The sequence below is a fragment of the Podospora anserina genome, chromosome 2 (assembly GCF_000226545.1).
Source record: "Podospora anserina S mat+ genomic DNA chromosome 2, supercontig 2".
Classification (NCBI taxonomy): domain Eukaryota; kingdom Fungi; phylum Ascomycota; class Sordariomycetes; order Sordariales; family Podosporaceae; genus Podospora; species Podospora anserina.
In genome coordinates, this window is record NW_001914858.1 from 587,912 (window position 1) to 605,884 (window position 17,973).

At 55.0% G+C, this 17,973-nt stretch overlaps 8 protein-coding genes across 8 annotated transcripts; 4 read left to right on the plus strand and 4 right to left on the minus strand.

Moving 5' to 3' along the window:
- Positions 1-712: 712 nt before the first annotated feature.
- Positions 713-1,678, minus strand: PODANS_2_1415 (uncharacterized protein; the record flags this gene model as incomplete). Its single annotated transcript, XM_001910851.1, has 2 exons — positions 713-1,411; positions 1,658-1,678. The coding sequence occupies 2 exons, from the start codon at positions 1,676-1,678 to the stop codon at positions 713-715; spliced, it is 720 nt and encodes a 239-aa protein (XP_001910886.1).
- Positions 1,679-1,858: 180 nt separating this feature from the next.
- Positions 1,859-2,692, plus strand: PODANS_2_1420 (uncharacterized protein; the record flags this gene model as incomplete). Its single annotated transcript, XM_001910852.1, has 2 exons — positions 1,859-2,275; positions 2,333-2,692. Coding segments are annotated over 2 exons (777 nt in total), but the record flags the coding sequence as incomplete, so codon positions are not given.
- A 226-nt stretch (positions 2,693-2,918) lies between these two features.
- PODANS_2_1430 (uncharacterized protein) lies at positions 2,919-4,901 on the minus strand (the record flags this gene model as incomplete). Its single annotated transcript, XM_001910853.1, has 1 exon — positions 2,919-4,901. One exon carries the CDS (start codon positions 4,899-4,901, stop codon positions 2,919-2,921), a length of 1,983 nt encoding a protein of 660 aa, XP_001910888.1.
- Positions 4,902-5,834: 933 nt separating this feature from the next.
- PODANS_2_1440 (uncharacterized protein) lies at positions 5,835-7,068 on the plus strand (the record flags this gene model as incomplete). The annotated part of the gene is made up of 2 exons (XM_001910854.1): positions 5,835-5,942; positions 6,073-7,068. 2 exons carry the CDS (start codon positions 5,835-5,837, stop codon positions 7,066-7,068), a joined length of 1,104 nt encoding a protein of 367 aa, XP_001910889.1.
- Positions 7,069-8,086: 1,018 nt separating this feature from the next.
- PODANS_2_1450 (uncharacterized protein) lies at positions 8,087-10,840 on the minus strand (the record flags this gene model as incomplete). The annotated part of the gene is made up of 6 exons (XM_001910855.1): positions 8,087-8,848; positions 8,905-9,257; positions 9,308-9,396; positions 9,456-9,782; positions 9,840-10,711; positions 10,784-10,840. The coding sequence occupies 6 exons, from the start codon at positions 10,838-10,840 to the stop codon at positions 8,087-8,089; spliced, it is 2,460 nt and encodes an 819-aa protein (XP_001910890.1).
- A 1,500-nt stretch (positions 10,841-12,340) lies between these two features.
- On the plus strand, positions 12,341-13,359 carry PODANS_2_1460 (uncharacterized protein; the record flags this gene model as incomplete). Its single annotated transcript, XM_001910856.1, has 2 exons — positions 12,341-12,606; positions 12,660-13,359. The coding sequence occupies 2 exons, from the start codon at positions 12,341-12,343 to the stop codon at positions 13,357-13,359; spliced, it is 966 nt and encodes a 321-aa protein (XP_001910891.1).
- A 65-nt stretch (positions 13,360-13,424) lies between these two features.
- On the minus strand, positions 13,425-14,471 carry PODANS_2_1470 (uncharacterized protein; the record flags this gene model as incomplete). Its single annotated transcript, XM_001910857.1, has 1 exon — positions 13,425-14,471. The coding sequence occupies one exon, from the start codon at positions 14,469-14,471 to the stop codon at positions 13,425-13,427; it is 1,047 nt and encodes a 348-aa protein (XP_001910892.1).
- Positions 14,472-14,598: 127 nt separating this feature from the next.
- PODANS_2_1480 (uncharacterized protein) lies at positions 14,599-17,973 on the plus strand (the record flags this gene model as incomplete). Its single annotated transcript, XM_001910858.1, has 1 exon — positions 14,599-17,973. A coding segment is annotated over one exon (3,375 nt), but the record flags the coding sequence as incomplete, so codon positions are not given.

A 17,973-nucleotide genomic window follows, 5' to 3' on the forward strand; every position in this document is an offset into this window, starting at 1 on the left:
GATGCGTTCAGGCGGGCGTTGGAGACGGGGGGGTTTATTATTATGGGGTGGTGACGGGGAGCGGGGTGTAGGAGGGAAAAGCGCCGTTCCAAGGGACAGGATTGTGATTTTCTAGCGTGGAGTTGGGGACATTTTGTTTTGCCACCCGTGAGGGTATGTAACATGAAGGGCGGTGTATGAGAGAGGGATGTAAAGTAGTTGCTGGGCTGTCTACACCACTTGATCAATTTACAGGGAATAAATCATCCAAGGGCCGTCAAGCATGGTTGCCATTGATCCGAGCCCAAACAAAGTCTTGGATACTAAAATCAAATATCGGATATGCGAACTGTCAAGCTCAGACTATGTATCATCTACAAGCACTGCAAGCCCGGATAGTGGATAGTTGAAGCTGAGATCTTATATTGGGAGTGGCATCATGGTGTTGCTTCAAGATATGTGACAAATCACTCTTTTAGAAATCTCTTGCCCCTGTGACTCTTGTAATCATGAATCTATAGATATCACCGGCCACACCCTCTCTTACAAGCCTTTACCCACAACAAAACCACCAAACAAGATGAATCCAAACATCTCCACTTCGAAGGAACAACATCGCCCCTTTTCTCTATCATATCCATACCTATACAAATACTAAACACAGTGGTATCACTCCCCATTCCACTCCCCATTCCACTCCCCTTCCATTCCCTCTCCCCTTATCAACCTCCCCTCAGATCAGCGCCAACCCCCCAAAATCCCTCTCATCAATCGGCTTATACCTCTCCGCCAAAACCTCCTCCACACTCCTCTCCAACCGCCTCTCCCTCTTCGCCTGGTCAAACCTCTCCGCCAGCGCCCTCTCAATCTCACTCACACCCTCCAACTTAGCCTCAAGCTTCCCCTCCAGTTTCTCCTCCGCCAAGTAAACCTTTGCCTTTGCCTTTCCATAAACCTCCTTCCCCTTCTCCACCGTCCTCTCAACAACCTCCCCAATCTTTTTTTCTGCTCTAAAAAGTCCCTTCTCAGCCGTCTGCCATCCTTCTCTGCTTGCGTCTGCTACTCGCTCCTTGATGGCGGGGGCATTATGCGCCAGGTCGACGACGGCGGAGGAGGCGGTTGATTCGATAGCGGGGGAGTGGGACTGGGCCCAGTTTACTGCGGCGATGACCTCTGAGTTCCAGCGGGACTTTGCTTCTTCTAGGAAGGAGGTGGTGGTGGAGGCGAGGGTTTGGCGGGGGATGTAGGTGTGTGTGCCGTCGGTGGTGATGTAGGATGATTTGCGGGGGGGGAGGGTGGAAGAAGACAGGGGGTTGAGGGTGTCGAGGGTGTGGGATTGGGAGCGGAGGAGGGTGGATTGGACTTCGCGGTTGCGGCGGTGGGTGTGGAGGGCTAGGTAGGTTAGGGAGAGGGTGAGGGTTAGGCCTCCGGTCTGTTTGTTGTGTGACTGGTTAGAAATGAATGGGAAGGGTAAAAAGGGGGAAGGGGGAAAGGGGGAACATGCGAAGCCGGCTATGAAGCCCATTTTGGTGTCTGTCGGTGGTGGTGATGATGGTATGAACCCTGAAGGTGCGCGATTAGGGGAGGAGCGCGCAAAGGCGCAACGCGGTGACCCGGCGGTCGGAGGTTATGCGATGCTCAAAGGCAGGAAGGAATGGAAAAGCTGCAGTTAATTGACCCTTCCCCAACTGAAGCGCATGTTGTTCAGATAACCGTTGGAAGCAACAAGTCCACGAAGTGACGTAGAGAGATGGGCTTGTGAACAACAGCAACAGGGGACCCAAGGGGCACCCGGGCTTGGCACTCATCCCGACACCGTTGGCCCCCACTTGTGGCTTTTGCGCTCCCGGCCGGCAAAAGAGACGGCCGGCGCTGATAAGATCAAAAATTCATAGGTACCGTACCGGAGCGCAAAGAGACACACAATACACCAGTTGCCCATCCCGCCGAGGCGCATCCGAACCCACCCACCACCCCGGCGCACCCATTGACGACGACGACGACAACTTTGATACCCCAGCCTTCCCAACCCAACCTCCCCACCTCTAACCTACCTACCCCCCCAAAACAAACCTTCAAAATGGCCGGCGGCCACGTCAAATACCGCCACCTCTCCCGCACCTCCTCCCACCGTCAAGCCCTCCTCCGCAACCTCGTCACCGAGCTCGTCCGCCAGGAGTCAATCCACACAACATGGCCCAAAGCCAAAGAAGCCCAGCGCCTCGCCGAGAGGCTCATCACCTATGCCAAAAAGAACAACGAAACCAGCAGGAGACAAGCCCAAGGCATCCTCTTTGTACGTCCCTTCCCCCTCCTACCCTTCCCCACCGCCCCCTCTAACCAGCAAATATAGACCCCCGACGAACTAATGCCCAAACTCTTCGGCCCCATCCGCGAGCGCTACCTCAACCGCCCCGGCGGCTACACCCGCGTCCTCCGCACCATGCCCAAAAACAAGTTCGACCAGGGCGACTCCGCCATCCTCGAGCTAGTCGACGGGCCAAAGGACATGAGATTTGCCATCACCGCCGCCGCTGTGGCAAGAGACAGGAAATTGGGGACGGGACACACGGACATCACGATTAAGAATATCCAAAAGGTCACGCAGTTTAGGCCTGAGGGGAGGGATCAGTTTGAGGAGATGGTTGAAAAGGTTGCCGGGCTGCAGCTGAACATGAATGAGCTCAAGGACAAGGCGGTCAAGAAGGAGTAGATCAGACAAGATGGGTGTATTTTGTATAATATGGGGGTGGGAAGGTGGTGGTGGGAAAAATGCGCGCAAACAATTCTTCACAAGTGTAATTTTACAAAACAGCTAGAACAAAAAGGTATGGGAGGGCTGAAAACCACCGGAAGGTGGGGGGCAAAAAACATAAAGAACGAGCAAAAACGATTAAAAACAAGATTGAATCTTCTCTATACGCATCCGGGTGAAGAGACTATACAAAATCAAAAGTGTCCCCCTGCTCCTTGATCATCTTTCCTACCCTCGAAGTCCCCACAATCCTCTCCAGCTTCATCAAGTCATACTTACTAAACATCACCCTGACCACTCCCTGTCCGTGCTCCACCATCAAGCTCTGCTCGCTCTTCTGGAGGTAGCCACCCGCAATCTCTCGGTAGAAAAGCGGGTTGTCCGGTAACGAGTACATAATCACCCTCTTGACACCCTTGATCTGATACCGTCTAAAGTGGTGGGCTCGCTCGGTGTACAGCAGCACCTTGTGCCTTCCCGTCAGGAAATGAGACCTCGCCCTGGAAGCCTCGGGAATGTCCGCGTATTCGGATATGGTACCAAAGGTGACAGCCTCCACGATGGGGTTGTTGGCGAAGAAGTTTCTGACCCGGACAAAGTCGAGATAGGAAGGGATGAAGATGAGGGTGCTGTTGGCGTCTTTGGCATTGCGCTTGGTGAGAAGAGGCACGATGGCCTTGGTGAAGTAGTTGAAACGGGCGTCTGGGTCGGCGGCGACGGTGGGGGCGTCGAAGCGGCTGAATGTTTGGCGAGCCTTGACAGGGAGATATTGGATTGTGCCGGGGCATTCTTGTTGGAGACGGACTTTGCCGGCCCAGTTGTGACAGTGGGCACGCATGAGCTCGGCCAGCTCGGGGGTGTTGAAGGCCGAGAATACGACAGTCTGGCGGAAGTACTTGGCCTGGTCGTCGAGGTACCAGCTGCGGACACGGCTAAAGTCGCAGCCGTGGGCGTCCTTGGGTTGGATGTTGAGGTGCTCGAAGATAAACTCGACGTGCTCCCAGTTCTGCATCAGGAGAGCGTCGGCTTGATCGACAATGACGAGCTCGATCGACGAGAGGAAGTCAAAGTCGACCTTTCTTTCTTCTTCGGAACCGATGGCCATACGGAGACCCAGAGGACTAGCAAAGATGATGTCCGAGTTGTAGAACTGAGAAAAGTACTTGACAGACTTGCGGGTGAACTTCATCCCGAGGCGGAACATGTCGTCGTCGTTGCCTGAGAAGAGGTCCCGGAAATCTTCTGGCTTGTCATCAGAGAACTTGGACAGCTTTTCGATATATCCGTCTTCAAAACGCTTCCTGTTCTCCTGCTGGTCTGGTTGGCAAACAGAAAGAATGCTGTCGACCATCTTGACGCATGACTGCCTAGTTGGGAGTAGCATGAGAACTTTGGGACGGGTGAAGCCCTGATCCCTAAGCTCGAGGTCTTCGTTGGCATCGGCTTTGGCGAGTCTGGCGTTGTTCTTGATCACTCGGTCGCGGGTCTTGTAAAGATGATTGAGAGCATGCAAGGCCGCCAGATTCCGAAGATCCTGTGATGATCCAACTGTTCTGTCGCAGTACAGCATATCCCGATAGTTGAAAAGGAACGGTGCCACGGTCTTCTCAACAACGCCAAAGGTTGATCTTTTGAATTCCATAACCTCCTTCAGCCGTTTTTTGAGATGCAGATTCGAAACACTCGTTATTGGTGCTGGTAATGGCAACTCCTGTCCGTCCTCTGTCTGTGGATAACTCCAATAGGCCCTGGTGGACTCAAAAGGCTGCCGTTGCATCTTCCATTTTCCGTTTTGCGCAGCTCGCACTCTTGGCGGTACTGTGTTTTCGTCGGGGTTTGAGATGTGAGTTTCGAATGGGTCGGTCTCGTCCAGATCATCGTCCTCATCAAAGAGATCTTCGGGTTGGATATCAGCGGTGTCCTCCTCAGCCTCTTCAACTTCGTCAACATCTCTTTGCTCCTCCTGCTCATCGTCTCTCTCATCCTCGTCGCCAGATTCTGGCGCTGGCGCTGCCTCTGGTTGATTGTCCTCTGCTGGAGCATGGTCAAGCTTTCTCCTCTTTGCCTTTTGCGGGTTAGTCTCAATGAGTCTCTTCATGAGATTTACATATGGCTGAGCGGACGTGGCATCCTCCTCCTCATCCGAATCCGAATCAACAAGACTCATGACATCAGACTGCTCCTCCTCGTCCTCTGGAACACCTTCATCTTCACTTTGGGAATCGCTGAATTCTGTCAGTCAGGACCTTTTTGTTTCAACGAGTTGAATGACTTACTCATCATTCGCAAGTCGTGCGCTGTCGAACTTGGCGCTGCGTGGTTCTGTCGGTGCGCGTGCTCTTCCTCGCCCTCTACCTCTCGTTCCACCTCTTCCTCGGGATGCAAATCCTTCTCTTGCGCCGCCTCTTGATCCTCCCCGTGAGCCTCCACGCGAGCCTCCCCGAGGTCCTCCTCTAAATCCTGCACCTCCTCTTGGTCCCATCTTTGACCTTTGAGTGAATGAGTTTGTGATGCAATTTGACTGCAACAAGTCAATCGATGGCAGTTTGCCAGAAAAGCTGTATAAATTTATTGTATTTTCAGCCTTGCCGCGCCGGCAATCCAGTAAGCCCCATGCCAAGAGACAAACCAACCAGGGTCGTTAGAAGTGCCCCACTGAAAGCCGTTCGCAGAGCTCCCGCTGAAAAAAAAAAAAAATGATGGGCAGCCTCGCGGGTGCTGCAGAGTTGAAAGAAAACTGCCCAAAAACTGCCCCGCCACTTATCAGCTTATCTTAGCGCGCACAACCACACAGGTCCCGCATCGGCTGCAAAACCAAAAATTCGAGGTCTGACCCCAGCCTATCGCAGGCTCAGGCTCAGGTTCGTGCCAGTTGAGTTGAAAGAAAGAGAAGGGTCCATTTTTTGCTGGCCAGTGACGAATCTCCTCCCCGACCCGCTCAGAGGCAGACTTCCCTTGTCTCCTCCCCCCATAATCTACTCCATAGCTGGCCGTCAATTTTCCCTTTGCCTTGCCCCGGGGTCCAACGTCCACTCATTCCCGATAATCGTCCATCACCACTCCCAAACCACCACCCCGAGACCACCCGAGACCACTCAACATGGCTGTCGACCAGGAGAACTTTGTCCACCTCACCAGGCCGCTTGCGCCCACCCTCCTGGGCTTCGGTGCCGGTAGTGCCCCGCTTACCGTCAACATCCAGCCCCAAGTATGCCAGCCCCTCCTATCCTACCTACTACTCCCGGACCAGCACTCTTCCCCCAATGGCACCTTGATGTCTAGACTGGGTGTCATGCTGTACGATCGCATTCCTGGAAGGCTAACCGTGCCATCTCTAGTCTGTCTTCTCCATCATCGACCATGCCGTCCGCCGCGATATCAACGGCTCCAACTCGAACCGCGTAATCGGCGCCCTCGTTGGCACCCGCAGCGAAGATGGAAGCGAGGTCGAGGTCCGCTCTGCTTTCGCCATCCCCCACGTCGAGACCGACGACCAAGTCGAAGTCGATGTCGATTACCAAAAGAACATGCTCGCTTTGACCCTCAAGGCCGCCCCCCGCGAGCAGCTTCTCGGCTGGTACACCACCTCCCACGAGCTCAACTCCTTCTCGGCCCTTATCCAAAACTTCTTCGCCTCCCCAGAGACCGGCACCTTCCCCCACCCCGCCGTCCACCTCACCATCTCTTCCGACGCCGGCAGCGCCATCTCCACAAAGACGTACGTCTCCGCTCCGGTGACGGTTGTCTCTGAGCGCGCCGCCGATACCTGTCTCTTCATTGAGGTTCCTCACAAGCTGTTGATCGCCGACTCGGACCGCTCTGCCCTGAGCACCGTCTCCTCGGCCGCCCACACCGAAGCTCGCGCCGCCCCTGTTGTCTCGGATATTGAGAACCTCGCTCAATCGCTCGAGGTTGTCTCTGACCTGTTGGAGCGTGTTTCCGGATTCGTCGGTGAGGTCCTCGACGAGGAGCGTGACGGCTCCCACGCCCTCGGGCAGTATCTTATGAACGCCTTGTCTCTTGCGCCCAAGGTGTCCAACCTCCAGATCGAGAACGACTTCAACAGCCACATCCAGGACGTCCTCATGGTCAGCTACCTGGCCAACACGATCCGCACCCAGATCGACCTGTCGCAGCGTCTTGCCACAGCCACCATTGTCGGATTTGGCGGCGAGGCCGGTGAGAAGAAGGAGGGCGAGGAGGGCGAGAAGAAGGAGGGCCGTGAGGGCGGCGGCGGCGGTCGCGGAAGGGGAGGGAAGCGTGGTGGTCGTGGCGGTGGTCGTGGTGGAAATCAACAAAGGGAACCGAGGGAGCCCCGGGAGAATGGCGAGTAGAAGAAGAAGAAGAAGAAGAAGAATCTTGAAAAATAGATGATGGTCTTGTTCGGTTTCTTGTGCACTGATATCCTCCTCTTCTTTTGTCTGCTTTTCGACGGAAAAGAAACGAAAATGTTGTTTTTCTTGGTTCTCTCAAAAAGCAGGGTTTTTGCGGCGGGATATTATATGGGGGTCTGTCTACATGGGAAAGAAAGTCATGGCGTTCTTTTTTATAGGAAAGGGGAAATAAAAACATTGTAAAAAGCGTGATCTGGGGAAGTCTAGCTGATGATGTGAGTAAGAAGGGTCTAATAGGGGGCATGATCGGCAAGTCATGGCAAAAGTGACGGGTAGGAAAGTGACGGGTAGGTTGTTGTGTGCGGGAAAGTTGGGTAACATAATGTCAGACACGGATTTGTGTTCAAGAGACTGCGCACATCCTTAACCAACAACAAACCCCCTACTACCACATAAACATCAGGTCGATAGTATCTACAGTTCATCTTTCCCAAGAACCACACTTGACACATCACGTATGCACAACTAATCAGCAGTTAACACACCCTGTATTGTCTATCTCACATCTATAAAAGCCCTCGCCACGCCCCCAACACGAAGCAAATACAACATTATATCGCATTAATTCTATGTTGAGAGAGGCCTCTACTCCTGCTGTAACAATTCCGCTCGCCTCCCCCCTCCCCCGATTCCATCTTCCCTCCTCCCCTCTGCAACCCCAACAAGAGAAAGAAAGAGCTAGAGTGGGGATGATGAGAGGAAGATGCCCGCTAACCATTTGAAAAATACACCCGTTCAATTTTTTCTTCATTCAAGGTTGTTAAACACCACCCTTGATAGGAAAAGAGAAAGCACACCCCCTCCCTGTACGCCTAAAACGCCTCGATGCAGTTCACGTCCCGCCACCCACCCAAGCCAACAAAAACCCAGACTTTTACGCCTTCATGAACTTTACGTTATCCATTTCGAACCCTCTTACTCGAACGACACACACTTTGTTGATTAGGGATTCTCATCATCAAGTCGAGGGCTTCTGCGGCAATGTGGCTGGGTTGCCGTAATTCGGTAGGTGGCTATATGTCTGCTGTCCTGGCGGCCCGTTGGACTTGGGTGCCATGTGTGGTGGACCGCCCATATGCTGCGGCGCATGCGGGGGCATGCCGTGCAGAGGTTGATGCACATTGTGGTACTGCGTCATGGAGGCGTTGGAGCTCTGTCTCGTCATACTGTAGGCACCGGGCACCGGCCCATAACCGGGCTGCGGCATTGGCTGCGGAATCGGCTGCTGGTACCCGGCGTAACTCAAGTGAGGTGAGTTGAACTGAGGATGCGGACTGCCGTGGTGAGAGCTTGTTCCTCCATATGATCCAGCCGGCGGCGGCGTAGACTGCTGCATGGGGATTCCGCCGCCGGGCACAAAAGACTGCGTCTTTGGGTTGAAGGACTGACGGCTGTAGCTCCCTGGAATTGGATGCTGGCTCTTGGGATCGTTGGGGTTGACATTGACAGGAAGCTGTCCAAAGGCATAAGGAATCCCAGCATGGCCAGGAACAGGGCTCCCCCGCGGAGGCGGATAAACACCCTGAGTGAAGGCTGGGGGCTGTTGAGGTTGAGGTTGGGGCTGCGCCTGGGGTTGTGGTTGTTGCGGCCATGCTGGCTGCTGAATGGCCGGGACAGGAGCGTTGTACATCGGCCCGGCCACTGGGGGGGCATTAGGGGCCTGGTAGGCCGGCTGAGGTGGCAGTGGAGCTCTTGGTTGTGGTCCAGCCGGAGTCTGATACTAGGCCGCAGTTAGCAAGGGAGGTGTTGGTTGAAGAGAGCATACACGGAACGTACGGTCTGAGGCACGGCATTGTAATGAGGAGGATATCCATTGCCAGGCATCATCTGGGGAGGATGCGGTTGGCCAGGTCCATACATGGGCTGCATGGTAGTCTGATACACCGGTTGTGGCGGCTGTTGCTGCTGGTATTGCCCGTTGAACTGAGGTGCAGCGACCTGATAATACTGAGGCCCTGCAGCCGCCCAGGTAGGTTGTTGGGGCCCGCACCAAGCAACGAACTGCGAGCGAGACTCAAAGCCCTCGTTGTCATCTCGTCGTTGCTTGTTGACCTTTCTTTTTCCACCGTTGACTCTATCCTTGGCGGAAACAGAGCTGGCACGAGAGACACCATTACTGTCCTCGCCATCTGCACTGTTGTCAGCAGACGGTCATACGGCGCGCGGCAAGCAAACGCACCTTGGTTCTGATTCTCCTTATTTTCACTACTTCCAAAAATGCGTTGACGGGCTTTGTTGTACGCCTCTTCTCGCTCCTCTCGCGTCATCCTGCAGGGCTGGGGGTCAGACAACATAGCTCTCTTCAAATCACAAACATGTACACTTACTTCTCCCGAGGGACAGACTTGTCCTTGCCATCGCTGCCAGCTTCCGAGGTTGGCTTAGAGGGAGCCGCACTTGCGGGGCCAAACTCTCCATCCTCACCCCGACGCATGATCTTTCGCGGCATCACGGCGGGTGCCGGAGAACTGCTATTAGGAGTGTTTGCTGCAATACTAGACAGAGAGGGAGGGATCCGGCAGAAGGGCGTCCTAAAGATACGCACCGCCCCAGCTTGGGACTCGAAGGAGTGTGTCATATGGTAGTAGTCTGCCAGTTTATGCATCAGCATTCTGCAGAATGAGTTGCTTGGAGGCAGGTCCATGAAAGGCTCTCTGTCGGGTACAACGTCAGCAATGTCGGGAACAGTCGGCAAGGGGGAAACTGCGTACTTTGAATCCTGTACGAATTCGATCACCTGCTGTTCCAATCGCAAAAGAAAGATGCGGTCCTTGTGGGACTGCATAGCTTCCAACAGCTTCTCGTCTGGGTGTTGGCTCAGGAAGCCGTTTGCCATCCCATCAGGCGCGACTGCTCCGCTGACAAGAGGCAGCTTCGCATCTGAGGTAAGCTGCTTGTCAGAGACACCACTTTGGGGGGTGACGATTCCCTGGTTTTTGTTACCAACCAGGCCATGGTGGGCAGTCGCTGCTCGTGATGGCATGTCGCCAATCTGGATGCGGTGAATGCGAGCGGCCACGTCTGAGCCCATGCGCGAGCTGGCCATGTAGGAGCCGCGGATGGAAAACGCATCGTCGTCCTCGGCCGCAGCCTTCACGCTGGCACTGTCATCAGGACGCAGCGATTCCTTCTCGTCTAGAGCGAATGTGGTCCCGGACGTGATACTTTTGCCGTCAAGACTGGGCGGCTTCGTTCCAAGCTCGGAATTCGAGTCTGCTCGTTGCGAAACGTCGTCGGCTGGTGTTTGGCCGTTACTGGCTCTGCTCGACCTTTCCACGGCGCCGGACAGAGACCCGTTGGCCACAATGACATTAGACGGTGACGCCTCGAGCTTCAAATCCTTCAACCCCTCAACAACCTTGGCATCCATGGACTGAGCCGTGCTGGCCATCTTCTGCGCAGCTGGTGAAATGTTCGATTCCGGGGTCGACATTTCGAGCGCGGGGTTGGCCGTGACTACTGGCGGAACCGGAACATCGACGCTCTTGGTGGTCTCCCTTTTCTCCTTGGGCGGCGATGGACCTGGAGATTTCACAATGGTAGTAGTGGTGGAAATGTCCTTGGACGCTGATGCAGCGGCAACCTGAAAGCAATCACTTATCAGCAAGCATGTTCTGCGGCTTCAACAAGAGGCGGACAAAGGTTCAGGGCATACTCTTGCAAACGACAGTCGCTGGTTATCGGTCACCACAGCAGAGGGAATGGCCGTCATCGTGCGACCTTTGTTCTAACGAGCGCAAATAGAAAATTCGTGTCTGCCTATGTATCGAAGTTTTCGAAGACAAACGAAAATGCAGGTGGTTTCGGTCCAAGAAGTGTCAGGCGGGGGAGGCCGGTTGACTTCGTAATAGGGCAGAAAGCAGAAGAGTGGCGGTCCGGCAGAAAGACGAAATCAAGAAATGAAACGGAGCAGAGCTGTCAAGAGCGAAGGAAGTGCGTCGGTATTAATCATCGTTGGTCTTTGTGGCCGTGATCGCAGGAAGGGGTCTGTCTGTCTGCTGGATGAGGGCGACGACGATTCGATCGATCCAGGGGCGGGATGTGATGGTTGAGCTTTTGTGCACTCCAGGTGGCTACCTTATCGCAGGACTGCACAGGTGCCCGTCGTTGTCCGACCGTCGGCGCTCCAGACGTCTGTACTGTGTGTCTGGGGTTCTCGACACAGGGAAGCCACAATTGGGCAGTTTGAAGAAGGGCAGATGGCTCGGCCGGGTGAGGGGCGGTGGTGGGAGGATTTCCAGCGTCCGACAAGTCGTTGTGGTTGCACGAGGAAATCCGGTGAGGAGGCTTCCAGGGTTGCAGGTAGGCACCTTCTCTCTCTTTGCCCGCTGGAGCCAGTGGCAGCGGTTTGTCAGGCAAGCGGGCCGGCCCCGGTTTTATTTTATAGGCGGAGCTACCAAACAAACAAACCCGGACTTCTCAACGACCCAGGGTTATGCAGCTGACTTTCCTTTGCGCAGCTGCGCTGGCCATGCTGAATTATCAGCAATGCAAGTGCCCGAGCACAAACCGGATCCAAAGCAGGCGTTGATGACATTGGGTCGGAGGGGAGGCATCATTTGGGGGACTTTTTGCTGTCAGCGCTCAGGCCGCCAGACCCCATCTAAGTTGACCAATCATCCACACATCCTCATTCCCGTCAACCTTGAGCCTCGATTCCAGCACCACGGCCCCCATGTGTGCAGTTTGCAGATGCCCACGTCACGATGTTTATGAGCAGTGGTATCGGCAGCTGGAATAGTAGTGCTGTTGTTCTCACGATGTTGCTGCTTTAAACATTCCTTGTGACATGCTTTAGCTCCCTGATAGTTCCCCTGATATGTGTATCTAACCCTAACCCCAACCCGAGCAACACCCGCAAGCATGTTGCACTGGCTTCACAGTGCTTGGCAACCAACTCAACTTCAACTTCGCGACAGCGCGTTTCTACACCATCGCAGCCACAAGCAGGAAAAGAATTCAAAGGCATAACCGTCTCACAGATTCTACTGGCAACCGACTTCTCGAATTTGATCATCACAAAGAGCGGCTTGACATTCAGGTGCAGCCTTCATACCTATCAACCGCCGCATCATCGCCAAATTTTCACTTCATCTTAACAATTCGGCCGCTCAGCTTGCAACTCAATCATCCACTGATATCCCAAACTTGGCATCAACCGTTTCATCGACCACAACACCAGACCGCATCTTTCTCACGATTCAAGAGCACCATGTGGCGCAGAAGCGGTCCTTCCAAAGCGACATCGACAAACGTCCAGTGCCAAAAATGTCTTAAACGAGATACGTACTTTTCATTTCACCGAAACTATTTCCATTTCCCCCATCTAACACTCACAGCACGGCACTATTCCTACGAATGCAAAGCTTCAGCCCAGGAGCGGCCGTATATTCCCCGACCCTCACGAACTCAGCAGCTGTTCAACCCCAAGCTCCAACCCAAGCTTACCAATGCTGTCCCGGATGACATTGAGAAGAAGTAAGCTCCCACTACCTGAGTCCACTGACCTCAAATGCCTAACTGTCCCACAGGAAGGGCGTAGCCGATAAGATCCTCGCTGAAAAGGAGGCCGAGCGTGCCAGGAAGCGAGAGCTGGAAAGGGACGAGGAAGAAGAACTGTCCGTAAAGGGTTCACCGCCCCCACGGCGGCACAGGTCGCCATCTTACGACTCCGTATCCAGCATCTCGACCAGGTCCCCTTCTCCAGCCTCAAGGCGCAGTCCCAGTCCCCCAAGAAGAGAACGGATCAGCCGCGATATGGAGTTGTCTCCCCGTGGACATCCGGTTCGTCCACGATCTCTAAGCCCGGAGGAGCGCTATTCTAGGGAACCGTCAGCCATTCCGGAGAGAGATTACCCGCCTCGGCGACGTTCCCCTTCGCCGAGCCAGGCCCGTTCACCCAGGCGCCATCGCGACTTTGACGATGAGCCTGAGCCTGAGCGTGCCCCTCGGCATGCGCCGCCCGGCAGAGACGCCGAACATGACTCGCACAGACGTCGGGGCTACTCGAGATCCAGGTCGAGATCTCCTGCGCGTTCTCCACCAAGGCGCGATGGGAGAGGCCGCGGTGATGGTCCTCGGAACCGGTTCAGGGACAGGGACGATGACCACCCCAGAGAAAGAAATGCGCCGCCAGCCCAGCAGCGGGCACCTCCGCCGCCGCGCGAAAGGAGTCTGAGTCCCTTCAGCAAGAGGTTGGCGCTGACACAGTCGATGAATATGGGTAGATAGATTGCAATAATTAGAGCGAATCAAATCTGGGTATCATATGCCTACTTTTTTTCTCTGCAAAACCATCAAGCAACAATTTCGTCTTGCTCATCAAGCCTTCGGGCCAACCCCAACTCCTCATCCTCGGCCTCCTTTTCTCTCCTGGCCTCTTCCTCTTCCTCCCGTTCACGTAGTTTAATCCCCTCCACAATTGCCGCCCCGTCCAGCATCCCATCCGCCTCCTTATCCTCACTTTCCTTGCTTCCCCTGTGACTCTGCTCGGCAACCTTCTTCTTCTCGGCTAATCGTTCTCTGACCATCCCCGCAATGGCATTATCCGTCCTCACATTCAGCACCTCCATCTTGGCGTTCAACTCTCTCTTCAGATCCCAGTTTGGTTTTTTGGGTTGGAGCTTGAAGAGGTCGATGCCCTTTTCTGCCGCCTGGGCTGCGTCGATGGCGGCTTGGCGGTTGACTTCGTCTTGGAGGTCTGCTGCTTGTTCTTCGAGGGTGGGTGCCTCGAGGGAGAGAGTGGGGGGGGCTTCGAAGCCGAGTTTGGGGCCTTTGGTTTCGGGGTCGTAGTTGCGGCCGGAGAGGTGGAGGTGGGAAACTTGTTTTGTTGGGGGGGATTGGGAGCGGGAAGGGGAAGGGGCTTCGTCTGATGGGGAGGGTGAGGGTTGTTTGCGTTTTAGGGATTTGAGTTTTGCGAGGCGGGCTTTGCGGTCGTCGGTTGCTGCTGCGAGGGTGGTGTGGGAGGACATTTTTGTTGTGGTGTGGTGGTGGTTTTTCGGAGGGAATTGATGTTCCTGATGTTGTTTGACCGCGAATTGGTTCGAGGTACACAGTCGCGCCGCCTGTGAACAATTTCCAGTGGAGGATGATGTTGGATGTGGGTCCCTGACAGCGGACAGGGAAGCTTTCGACAGGGTTGGGGGGTTTGCGTGCCGAGAGGTGGGCTGCCGCTCGTTGCCGGCCGGAAGCTCTGCAGCCCCTCGCAATGCCGATTTTTTTTTTGGGAGCTGGATGACTTTCTCATCGTGATAAGAGAGACATTTCGGAGACGGCACCGGCGACCAGCGACCGGCGAACCCCCCTGAACAAATCGCTCGGGATTGCCAGTCCAACCACAACATGCCCAACTTCGACGACGAATTCGACGCATGACGACCTCACCCCACGTCCTCCCGCCCGATTCTCATGGCGCGCGACTGCATCCCGCGCCGTCGCAGAGGCACCACAATCGTCTAGTCGCATCCGGGGATGATACTGCGGGCCGGCTTGGTCGGCCGATCATGTCTGGCTCGAGCCTGTCAACGTCGGTCCCAAATACCCCTTATACACCCCTTACTGCCGCCACCACCAATATCCCAAACATCGAGAGTGCAGAGGTCAGAGCAACTGCTGGCCCAGCTCGCCCGAGATGCGCCCTTCACCACTACCACCAGATTGTCCTTCCAGAGCGACGACTCAGATATCATTCCGCCATGGGAGAAGTCTTTGGGAAAGGTCGACAGTCATATGAGCCCCGATGACATGGAGGAAACAGCCAAGGCGAATCCAGATCCTGCGAACAATGTCAGCGAGACATCGCCAGAAACAACACCAGTTCCCTCTTCACTGGGGCCGGAGGAAATAGAAAGGAACTATGCGAGCACAGCTGAGCCTGGGGTGGCTAGCCACACGTTCAATGCTGCGGATCGGGACAATCAAGTACCCCAACTTGAACCCTACCGTTTCGCCGAGAGGGGAGGAAAGCTCGCTTGGGGTCCAGGTCACAGAGGCAACTGGTTGGACTCATGGGAGGCCAGGTTCCGGCCGCTGTACAGAGCCCTGAAGTCAGGGCGCGCCTATTCACGCATGTTGGCCGATGTGGAGGATTTCCCTGACTGGGGAAAAACAGAGATGCTTTTCGAGGCAGCCGAAATCGAGCAGGGGGAGTTTAAGGAGCGCCACTGCGGATTTGGCAACGTAGATGAGTACATGGCGAAATGGATGGACTCGATGCTCTACCTGCTCCGCTACGACCCAGAGCTAGCTCCCAAATTTCTCCGGGCGACTTTTGAGGGGTTTCTGACGCCGAGGTGGGCGGTGAATGATACGGTTGAGTTCCTTGCCAAATGGTGCTCGTTGTCTCGCTCAAGCAAAAAGACTACGCATGAGCTCGCCGAAACGATCCGTCATATTCTGCGGACTCGCACTCTATACATGCTCGAGTTCACCCAACAAACGCTGTTTCTTCTGACGAGAGATATGGAGGCCGAAGCTCTGTGGAATCTGTATCGGGACCTGCTGCAGTACGCTCACCCGCTTCACCCCTACACTTGGTACACTATAGCCCGTCGTCTTTCTCGGGATCCGAGGTACAAGTCCAGGGCGTTGGATCTGCTGGAGGAAGCCATCACCAGCGGCGAGCTCCACGGCGACGCGCCCCTGACCATGATGCTCAGCACATGCATCCTAGACTTTCAAGGTGTGGAAGACGGCCATTTAGAGCAGTTGGGGCGGCTGCGCCGGGAGCTGACCACACGGTTGCTCAACCTGATCACGCCTAACAAGTATACATACAGTGTCATGGTCCGAGGCATGCGAGCCACCGGTGACTACCAGGGAGCGTGGACCATCTACCAGATCATGATTGATCAGGGCATCGAGCCTGAGCAGTTCATCTTCTCCAACCTGCTAAACGTGGCAAAGCGCACCAACACCATCGAGCCTGTGCTCCAGACCCTGGAAGAGCTTGTTCCCGAGGCGCTGAAGAGCAGGCACATCTGGAACGACATCATCGACTCTGTCTTGGTGATATCTCGGCAGCACGACCTCCAGCTGAAGGAGGAAGGCCAACGGAATGCGCATGCTGCGTTGACGTTCCGGGCCCTGCTGCTGGTCTATGCAAGGTTCTATCGGTACAAGGAACTCCAGTCTCTTATCCCTGTCAGGCTGGGGCCGCCGTATGAGACAAAAGAGCAGGTTTTTGCAACTGCGACCTCAGATATGGATGTTGTCTTTTTGCGAAAGATTGATCTCATCCTCGAGCGCCTTCCTGAGCGGGTTGAGAAACCGGCGGTTCCGGGGTCGGATGTCATTAGCATTATGCTCAGGGGGTACACACGAGCGGTTTGGAAGGCGGGAGAGGTTATCAGCTTTTACAAGCGGCTCAGGGCGAAGCTTATGCAGGGACAATACACCGTGTGTCAGATTTGTCGGGAGCAGGACAGCCGAGTGCATGATGCTATTTTGGGCTCGTTGCTCAAGATTCCAAAGTGGAACAATGTCGCGTGGGCTCCTGCGGAGAACTCCAAGAGAGCGGCGGAGAGCCGTGATGCGTTGCAGGCGGGTTTTGGTATTTTGGAGGATATGATTGAGGGTGCCATGTGTGCGGAGAGGGTGTTGAAGGAGGAAGAGGAGGAAGAGCTGTTGGCGAAGAGGATGGCGGATGATGACTCGCCTGCTGATGAGGAGGCGGTGCGGACTATCGAGAGTGTCCTGCCAAGTCAGGAGGATGCTGTCTTGTCGGAACAAGAGCCTTTGCTGATCGAGGGGGGCGATGGTCTACCAACTGAAGATTCAGCAGCTCAAGATATAATGACCGAAGAACATATTTTAGTCGAAGAACATCCACCACCAGAAGAAGAGCACCGGCCAGCTGAAGAAGATTACCTAGCGCCCTCAGAAGAAAACCTGCCAACGAAAGATTACCTTTCGCCCTCAGAAGAAAACCTGTCGACGGAAGTAAACCTGCCAACGGAAGAAAACCTGCCAGCCCAAGATGGCTTGCCTGTCAAAGATGACCTACCTGTCGAAGAGCAGTACTTACCTGCCGAGGAAGACCTATCGGTCGAAGAAAGCCTTCGAGGGTACAAAGAATACCTTCAGGCTGAGGAAGACCTCCCAGCCGGAGAAGACTACCTACCACCTCCAGAAGCCGAACGTCCTGCAACTCAGGAAGAGCTACAGCCAACTGAGGACGAAGCCCAAGAAGAACCGCTTCTCACCACCGACCAGCCTCAAGAACCCACCGAACCACCACCCTTATCCGAACCCTCGAAACCATCACCCCCAGAACAACCCCGACAATCAGCCCCCTCACCCCAGCAACTCCTCCCTCTCCTCGACCCAGACCTCGTCACCCCCCTCCACCCGGCCCCCCGCCCAGGCGCAGGCTGGCCCTCTTTCAAAGCCCAGCAGGCCCAATGGGCGGCCTTCCACAAAGAGGAAACGTACCTCTACTCCATGTCGCCCGCCCCGACAATCTACACCTTTAATATTCTCTTGTCGGGCGTCATCCGCGCCTCCCGCTCCATCACCAACGTCAAAGACTGCATCAAGCAGGCAGAAGACTGGATAAAGTACCTTGCCGATCACAACCTCCAGCCCAATTATCACACCTGGGCTATTTTGGTCAGGAACTGGTCGCGGCAGCAGCGGCCCGGGGCGGTGGCGTGGGCGATGAAGAAGATGGAGGAGGCGGGGTTTAGGGCTAATAACAAGATGATGGAGGAGTTGCAGTTGTTGAGGGATAAGGAGAGGGCGTGGAGGGAGCTGGAGAGGTTGATGGAGGAGGATCTGGGGAGGGAGAAGGAGAGGGGAAGACCAATTTCTTTCATTCCCGTGCTGGCTTCAAGCGCTATGCCGGGC